Below are 9,252 nucleotides of genomic sequence, written 5' to 3' on the forward strand. Positions count from 1 at the left end.
ACAGTTATGTGCTTCCTGCCTCTCTGTGGCTGTGGCCAGCAAGATAGAAGATCGTAGCGCCGATTTTGCATTTGGTGAGAGAGGCATAGCATCTCCTTCATATACTGGCCGATGCTCCTTGAGGGCATTGCGAAATGAGGCATTTGTGTCGACGCCGTCGTACTGCTGCAGGCTCATGGCGTCCACAAAAATAAGAGCTTTTTGGTGCGCGTATTGATGCAACTACGCGTGTATGGGTTGCATCCGAGGCTATTTTGTAAATCGCTTAGCACGTGTGGAGACGCCAGCTTTTGATATCGAAAAAGTACGTGATTTGCCGCCAGCGCACGGACACGAGCCCGGCCATGAGGGCAAACACAGCATCGATCTCGCACTCGACGTCGTTCGCTTGGACCACCAGCGTAAAGTAGCTCGCCGAGCTCAAGTACGGTGTGCGGAGCTTGCGCGGCGGCAACGCCCGCCACCGCTCGAGCACCGCGGTGCCCACGACGGCCCCCAGCGCAATCAAAACGCCCGTCAATACGCCGTCGAGACGGCCAATCGTGATGTAGCCCGTTGTACAGTCCAGCGCGCGATCCATGTCGATGTACGTGCACGCGCGTTGCAAATACGCCGTGTAGCGCGGCGGCGCTTGGCAGCCCACAGCGATCGCCCACGTCAAGAGCGAGCTCTTCCACGCATACGACGGCGTGTACTGCTGCGTGACGCTGCTCAGCAGGTCGTTCAGCACGTAGACAAGCCACGTGAGTTCGGACGCGGCAAGGACGACCTTGTACCATGGCGTCACGGGCACGACAAGGCGGGCGCCATGCCCGATCGTCTCGAGCGTCAATTGGCTCGTGTTCAAGAGCCATAGCGCCGTCGTACTTCGCACGACGAGGAGGAGGCGGCCGACCCAGACATGCCCGACGATCCGGTTGAGCTCCAAGAGGTTGAGAGCGTTGATTGCACCAAACGACGTGATGGTGTAGCACAGGACGAGCACAAGGACGCTGATGAGAATGAGCGTGACGTACTGGGCGCTCTTCCGGCAAAAGTAGCTGAGGGTCGTGTGAATCTCGGTCGGGTCGAGCACGAGCGCCAACGGCCGGAACGCCGCCGTGATGGTGCGCACTTGACCGCGGTCCCCTTGAAACGAAACGACTTCGCGCGCGCCCTGGACCCAATCAAAGAGGTAGCACCACCCTACGAACGGCCAGGCAGCGTCGTCCGTGCCGTTCAAGAGACCTCGCTGGTACAATTGCGTGGCCGAGAGAGTGCTGGGTGTTATGTATTGGACGAGCACCACGTCCAGGTCGTTGACGGCGCTACGTGCCAATGACGCGGGCGTGGCCAACGCTTCAAAAGCTACTGCGTGCTCGACCCGGAAGGTCTGTATGGCATCGTAAATAGAGCGGCAGTCGGCTTCGGAAAACACATCCAAAGTGCAGAGACCGTCACTGTCGACGGTCGTGTCGACGCCAACAAGGGCAAAGAGGAGCGCCGGGGTGGATACTTCGATTGTTTCTGTGACCCACCAATCGCAATCCGAGTCGAACGAGACAAAGGTGCTGGGTCCGTACTGAATGGCGATGGGGGCGAGGTCGCTGCCGCAAATGAGATTGCCGCCGACGCTGACGAGCGTCGTCTCGGCCAAAAGCTCCATCGGCAGCGCACAGATCGACGACTTGGCCGGGAGTTGGACAAAGCGCTCTTGGGCTGTCATGTTTGTGAGGGTTAGGGTCGCCAGCGCTTGCAGAAACGTGCCGTACAAGTGGCGTAGCGAGCTCGGCACCGAAATGTACTCTGTGTCGATACTACCAAACGGTCCCAACGTGCTTTGCAACCGACTCAGGCCCACTTGCAGTGGCGCCAAAAGCGTTGTATTCGTGAGCAAGAGCTGCTCGGACGTGGTGTTGGCAAAGGCAAAGGTTGGGGCTTCCCGCAAAAGGGATCGTCCCCCAATGCCACTGACGTTGTGCGCTACGGCCCAGAGATCACTGGCAAAGGACCAGTAGAGACGCATCGACGTCTGTCGATCCGTGTGCATCGCGGGGGATGCATGCGCCATCGTGAGCGCGTAGCGCTGCCCCCACGCGGTAGCAATTTCGATGGCATCGTGGTACCCCGTGGTTTTGTAGTTTTGCCACTGCAGCCGGAACGTCGAGAGGCCGTGCGAGCGCCAAAGAGCCACTTCAGCATCGATCGTGAGGGCATTCGTCGTCGTCGCACGCCACCAGTCCTGTCCGCTTGATGTCTGCTGAAGGAGGCTCAGAAAGCCGGATTCAAACGACGAGCCCCAGCAGGCGCGCATGGCATCCCAGTCGCGGACGTTTCGAAGCGGCGCACCAAGGTACACGGCGCCATTGCTTTGCATCATGGCATCGCAGCGGGCTTGACGCGCGGCGGTACTAGCCATGGTCCAGCTCCGGTTCAAGTCGAGGTAGCAGTACTGCGTAAACATCCACGGCAGCTGGCACGGATCCATGGAGCGGAGACCGCGCACCACGGAATGCAGCGCGATCGTGTCTTCATTGAAGAGCTCGCGACGGGCGAGGTTGGCGTGCCACTCAGTCGTGCCGTGCGAGTCGCGGTAGATGGGCATACCCAGCGCTGGTGTGTCGAGCGCCACAGACGGCAGGATCTCGGTCGACGTCAGTGACAACTGCGTAAAGGTTGTCGCGAGATACGCGTGCATCCCGGACGTGTTGAAGCCCGACCAGCCAAAGTCGTTGGCGAGCGAGTCGGACATGACAGAGAGGTACGCGATATTGCTCGTGAGCGTCGTGACAAGGTACCCGAGCCCGAGAAGCGTCGAACTGTGCTGGAACCAACCGCTTTTGTATCGAAATGGGCGGAGGCGCAGTGGCATTTTCGGGGCATTTGTGGCATGGAAGCGCAGAGACTGTCGGCGCCGACGAACGCCGTATTCTTGACAGCGCACGACCCGCCAGAGTTTGGTGTCGAGAACGTAGCCAACACCGCGATAGTCAAAGGCTATGAGACCACACATGACGGCTGAAATCGTGTCGAGCTCGGGGGTCTCGCCGACGTGGTAGTGGGCGAGCGTCGGGGGCAAAAGCTCGTGCAATGGTTGGGACAGGCGACGTTGGCACGGCGCTAGGACGGCCAAGAGCCATGCTCCGACTAGAAGACTGGTGAGAAGCACGAGGCGTTCCCAGCTGCCAATCACGACGCGCCCGCTGTCACACGTGACGGTCTCGAGGTTGTGAATGGAGCACTCGCGACGGAGCTGGACACGCCAAATGACTGGCGCGAGCTGATCGATGCAGACAAGGACGAGCCAGGTCGCAAGAAGAATGACGACTGTCGACGCACGATGCGATTTACGTACAAGAGGCTCAACGACTTCGTGGAGGACGTAGATAAGCCAGAGACCTTCGCCAGCCAAGGCGCTCGAGAGCAAAAGCGAACGCGTGGACGTTTGCACTTGGAGAATAGCTCCAGACGGCGCCGAGAGGGCTGCGGTGGCCGTTGAAAGACACACTAGAGCGAGTCCGCTGCGCGCAAGCAGAAAGTATCGGCCAATATAGACAGCCGACACCACGGGGTTGAACATGAGCCACAACGTCGACCGGAGAGCGCACCCGAGACAGAGCGTGAGCGCGCTGACGACGCCGAGCGTCACGGTCGTCATGGCCGCCGAGTACCACAGGTACGGTCCCAGCGTTGCTGGTGCGGGGGACGCGTCCGAGACGACCGGGGGGTACGCCACCGAAATGATATTGACCGTTTGAACATCACCTTGAAGGGAAAGGACCTCCCGCAGCCCCAACGCCCACTCGTACAGCATTGTCCAGCCAAAAAAAGCAAAACTGGGGGCGAGCAACGGTTGCATCTGGATCTGGATCTGGGACGCACTCTGGGTCTGGTTCTGTACGTACTGAAAGAGGCCAATACTGGGGTCCACCAAATGGGTCACATTCGGTGCCTTCAACGACAATGCTTGCGCCAAGCCCTCCGTCGCATGGAAGGCACGTTCGCACGCCGCTGCGTCGACGGCGGCGACACAGACGTCATCGCTGCGCACGCCCCCGAGCTGCATCAGCGCAAAGACTCCAGCGTCGACGCGCAACGACGACGTTAATGGCGCTTGGCGCTGACACACATCATCAAAGCCAAACGTCTGCTGCACAAATGCCACTGACGCGCCAAAGATACACCACGGATTGCCACTGTAAAAGCGCAATGTCGGGTCGGCCCACTGCAGCGGCCGCAGTTGCAGCAACACGGGTGGTGCAACGAGGGCGTGTAGCGCCGGCGAATTCACAAGTGCCGACGTCAAGTCGGCGCGGAATCGTTGCATGGCTTCAACAAGCGCCGGTGGAGGTAGGACCCACTTGGCATCGAGGGCGGCAAGCCACCCGACTTGGTCGTGGAGGGCTTGACCGAGTAGCGGTAGTGGACAGCCATTGATAAAGCACTCCATCGCATCGGGCGTCGTGTCGGCAAAGTAGTTGAACGTACCCCGAACCATCGTCTGGTTCTCGCTCGCGGCGTACAAGTCGTTGAAAAAGAGGTCATAGAAAAGACACGTTTTCCTATGCATGAGCCGACTCGTCGTGGGGATGCTCTTGAGCGACATGGGGACCGCGACGCCGAGGGCATTCTCAACAAGGACACTCTCGAGGAGGCCAAAGCCCGTGCCCGTGCCATATTGAAGCGCAAAGAGCTGGCATCCGTGCGAGCGCCACAGCTGCACCTCGTCGCTGATGGAAACGAGCGTGTGGGCGGTCAACGTACGCAGCCAGTCGGCGCCTTTCGCTCCGGTCGCTGCGATCGGAGTGCCGATGCGAGTGTCAAAGAGGCCGCCCGTCGACTGCCGCCACGCGTCAAAATCGATGTTGCGCAGGATTGACTCCAAGTACATGGCGGCGTTCGTTGTCTCGGACGCTGCACAGCGCGCTTGGCGCGCGGCCGAGTAGGCAAATTCCCAGTTTTTTCCAAAGTCGACCCAGCAGTACGGCGCGACAAGCCTCCACACTTGATCGGTGGAGAGCGTTCTTACGCTCTGAATTGCCGATGGCAAGGTTGTGAGGTCGTTGTAGAGGACCCGGCGGACGTAGACAGCGTCAACACCCGACGACAGCCCCCCGAGGAGCGCGACCGAGGGGGCAAAGATGTCGAGGTTGTACTCTGTCGAGTAGGGCAGTGTCGAGAGGTGGGTGTTGAGAAGCTGTCGCAACACGGGCGAGGTCGTAAAAAGGTCGGGCCACAAATAGTCGGTCGCCGTGTACGCAGAGAACGCGTCAAGGACAAAGACGCTCAGCGCCACGGAGGCGGCCACGTAAACCGTGCCGACGAGGTGGAGACGCAAGGCGACCGGTGGCGGTCCCACGCGTATGTCGTGTGTGTGCGGAGCCACAAACACTTGCATTATCTCCTTGATTGCCGAGTTCTCTGGTGTTGGGGCAATGAAACGACGACGTGAAACCGGTTCGCCACGGCTGGAAAGCTGGTCCTTGTTGGTTTGAAAAGAGTTGCGTCAAAGACGATTTGAGCTGGGTTGCCGAATGGCTTGGCAGTGGCAGTGGCAGTGGCCTCGTAATTGCGAGGAGGTTTCCCTGGCCGTTGTTGCACCTGATGAGCCCGTACTACTCAGGTGTCCGGCCCGCGTACACGGACTCGAGGCATGGGAATTGTTATGGTGGCTCCCGAATAGCGCGATACGAAGGACGGCAAACGAGCGCTTGACTTTATCATTAGACTATGAAGAGCTAAGATCATTAGATTAGGGAGAGCTAACAAGTTGTGCCTTATGCCGTCAAAGAGGAATCGTAAGCAAGAAGTTCGACGCTTTGGCGGCGCGATCGGTCGTTTGGCGTCTCACTACAACAAGACACCTCTTGGATGACCACAGACACTTAACAAGAGCTACTGCACCATCCTTGTTGGATTACGAAGGTTATAAGTTGCCGACCTGCCCTTTCGTCCACGTTGTGAGACGGATCACACCGCGCTTGCCATATTCGTGGCATTGGAAGAGAGACTTGAGCGTGATCGTGCGTTCATCAACAGGATCGAGCTCGAACGGTGCATACGAGGGGGCAGTTTTGTCATACAAACTGCGCACGGCTGGGGCGTGGTAGAGGACGAAACGATGGTTCTTTGTCATGTGTTCCCGGGACTCCAGGAGCAGTCGAACCGCCGCAAGCGTAGGGTCTTGCTCCTCGCAATACACAGCAAGCGCCTTGTTGTCGATCAGAAAGAGGCGAAGCTTCAAGTCGGTCATCCCTCAAAGTTTGCAACTGAGAGCCTCGCTGCGACCATAAAATGCGGCAACGTGATGGGTGAGGACTATGCTGAGCTCAAAACAATAAATGGTGCTGGTGCCGCCGTTGGATGTGATGGCATCGGACTACATATTCTCAGGTCATACCACGACCTTGCAAAAGAAGCGTTTGAGAGACCTCCGGAGCTGCGTCAAGGTGGTCACCGCAGACGTGCAAAACGATCACTTGTAGCGTACCGATGGCTTTTGGGGTCTATTCAGTCCTGGGTTAATTCAAAAGAAAGTGGTCCAGAACCGTCATTTCTGGAACGATCCGTCCAGACCCATCAAGGATGGATGACAAATTGCGACAGCACATCACAAGGGAATCGAACGGTCACCGCAGCATGCCCTTGTACTACTTCCGCATCAAAACGCGTTATGGCCATATCGCCTACGACTATGTCACGCTGCTTCCAAATTACCCACTCCCAACGGTGGCCACAGCTCGCGATCTGCTCACGTCTCGGGGCTTCATGACCGACTCTGATTGCTTCAAGTTCAATGAAACACGAGACAAGACTCCCCGCGTGTACACTGTCGATCGCAAAAGTGAAGGCATAATGCCGCTCGACTGCTTGAAGGGCACCGACGGTATCATTGCCGTCTAAGGAGGCGTTTACCTGGCTGCAGTTGAATACATCTAGCATGCCATTATCACGTTTGATACTGGGATAGCAAGCGAGAAGAATTGATTGGGACGAGGGAGCGCTGTACCATACCGTTCATCGAGAACTCGGATGCTTATGCGATATGGGCTCAAATAGCTTGCTGTTGCGGGTTGGCCCCGCCCAGCAAGAACGACCCTCGTGTCAACTCGTGTCAGCGATATTTTCCCAATAGAAAGCACTGGCACGTGGTTTTCGCCACGCCGTTTGACGAGTCGTGCAGGTTGTGCCACGTCATAGGTCGAGAAGAGCCGAAGTTGTGTCGCCTTCAAGACTGGCCAACACGCACGCTGACGAAAAAAGCATTTTCAATCGGCTTCAAGGGGCACTATTGTTGTACAACCATTGTCGCACATTCGCCACACCGTTCGTGTAGTTGGTAGCTGGAAATCTTCTGTTGGACAATCCCTCGTCTCAACGATCAAGAACGCCTCCAACCCATCTCTTGCACCGTTCTCGACTTCGTTCACAGCGGATTTCTACGTGTCTCAAAACAATGGGCAGCGCGCCAACCATCTTTTTGCGCATCCACGGCAAGCGCCTTGCGATCGATGCGAAGCTTGAACCCAGCACACTCGCGGAGCTTCGCAACTACTTACAACAGCAAGACCACATGAAGGCGCACGACCGCTTCATTCTCATTCTCTACAAGAAAAAGTTGCCAGCAAAAGACAAGTATGTGCTGGTGTCATCCTCCCGCGCACCAAGAAGATGCACGACACCATGCCTGTACCACTGCCCCCACGTTGCCAACGAGCGTACCATTAACTAGTTTGATGTATGTCAAGGCTGTAGTCTAGCTCGCGTCCAACTAAAGTGCAACATGCGTGTTTTGCTGAAGAGTTTTAGTAGCATTGGTAAGGTGCCTCAACACGAGGCTTAAGCCACATTTTGTATCTAGTGTATACCGGTACTTCATGCAGCATTTGTGCTGATGCTGCGCATGCTCTCAGAGCTCATGGTCAAGAGCTTGTGGTTCATCAACTCCATTTTTCTTGGATCCTAGCATTCAGATTCAGATTGGGGTACCAAAAAAGAGTATTGGACGTTTATCGGTGCGCGTGCGCTGATTAAACCTTTAAACCTCTTGCCCGGGTGGTCTCTCCCAGACGACACTTCCTTTGCCAGTATGCTGCACTGCGCTGTGGAGCTGGTCCTCACGTGATATATCTTCCCGAGCTTCGGTTGTCCTATCCCATTATATTTAACGACCCAAAGCAGTCGTGTTCCATCACAAAATCCGAGCAAACTTCAATACTTCATTGCCAAATCAGCGATCGGTGCGATGACCCGCGAGACTCTCCGATTTGTGTGTCTGGACAAGAAGATGTGTGTTGTCTTGTACAACGAGGACGTGAAGAATGATCCGGTGCTTTCTGGTCTTCGTGCCCATTTGGAAGCTGCTGGGCGCATGACCAAAGCTCATCGTTTCGTGGTTTTCAACGAGGAACAATCCGCCGGCAAGTCTACTGCAATGGAGCCGTACGAAGTCGAGCCTTCCACCGAGTGTATCATGAGCGTCGAAGAGCTCTACCAGCACTCCGACCCAGCGACACGTGGCGTGATTTACAAGACAAAGCGGGAGGGTGGTAGATTTGACGTTTATTCGCGTTTCTCGTCACAGTAGTCCTGGCTATAAGCTCAATGCGAATCGAGGTGAGCAAAGTTTGATATGGATCATCTTTGTATTCGTTGGAGCCTATCGCCTTCTCTGCCAAACTGCCATTTCACAGCTTGTATCTTTGTATACGATGTATCCGACTTGAATAGGGAGGCGCAGCTCGCTGGGGATATGCATACCGGTGTATATATATATATATGAACGTGTTTCGCGTTATCTTCATAATTACACAAAGACTTCGCATACGTAGAGACTAGCAATCTCCTTCTTCTTCATTCGCTCGCCGGTCCGTGGCTGCGCAGGCGGCGGCGCGGGGGCTCGTCTGGCTCTTCTGTCGTCGCCCTACGACGCTTGTGGCCGCGGGTGAGGCCCGTGACGACACGGTCGGTCAAATCTTTCCAGGCGTCGCGGTCGGCGGCGTGTTGCAGCCCGACGACACAGCAGAACCGCTCGACCAGCTCATCACACCCGAAGAACTTCACGCCGCCATCAAGACGCTCCACAACAACCGTGCCTGCGGCCCCGACAACATGCCGGCCGAAATCCTCAAGGCCGTTGCCGACCTCGTCGCCATGCCGCTCGCCCAACTGCTCAACGAAGGTCTCACCACAGGACGGCCCATCCAGCTCGGCGAAGGGACGCTGATCTGCCTGCCCAAGCCCAACAAGCCGCAAGGCGTGTGCTCGAGCCTC

The 9,252-nt window shown here is 56.8% G+C and overlaps 2 protein-coding genes across 2 annotated transcripts in view; one reads left to right on the forward strand and one right to left on the reverse strand.

Moving 5' to 3' along the window:
* Positions 1-57: 57 nt before the first annotated feature.
* On the reverse strand, positions 58-5,394 carry SDRG_04580 (hypothetical protein). Its single transcript, XM_008610256.1, has one exon. It carries the CDS (start codon positions 5,375-5,377, stop codon positions 266-268), a length of 5,112 nt encoding a protein of 1,703 aa, XP_008608478.1. The 5' UTR covers positions 5,378-5,394; the 3' UTR covers positions 58-265.
* A 3,019-nt stretch (positions 5,395-8,413) lies between these two features.
* The window catches only part of SDRG_04581 (hypothetical protein), a gene marked incomplete at both ends in the record, with an annotated part of 1,536 nt that continues 697 nt past the window's right edge, over positions 8,414-9,252 (forward strand). The window contains 2 exons of the mRNA XM_008610257.1: positions 8,414-8,528; positions 8,963-9,160. Coding sequence (XP_008608479.1) covers positions 8,414-8,528; positions 8,963-9,160 — 313 coding nt within the window. The remainder of the gene's footprint in view (positions 8,529-8,962; positions 9,161-9,252) is intronic.

Source organism: Saprolegnia diclina (assembly GCF_000281045.1).
Source record: "Saprolegnia diclina VS20 unplaced genomic scaffold supercont1.11, whole genome shotgun sequence".
NCBI classification, from domain to species: Eukaryota; Oomycota; class Saprolegniomycetes; order Saprolegniales; family Saprolegniaceae; genus Saprolegnia; species Saprolegnia diclina.

What these genes read in the sequence shown, in the direction of transcription:
- SDRG_04580 (XM_008610256.1), bottom strand. Translation starts at nt 5,377, where the DNA reads ATGCAAGTGTTTGTGGCTCCGCACACACACGACATACGCGTGGGACCG.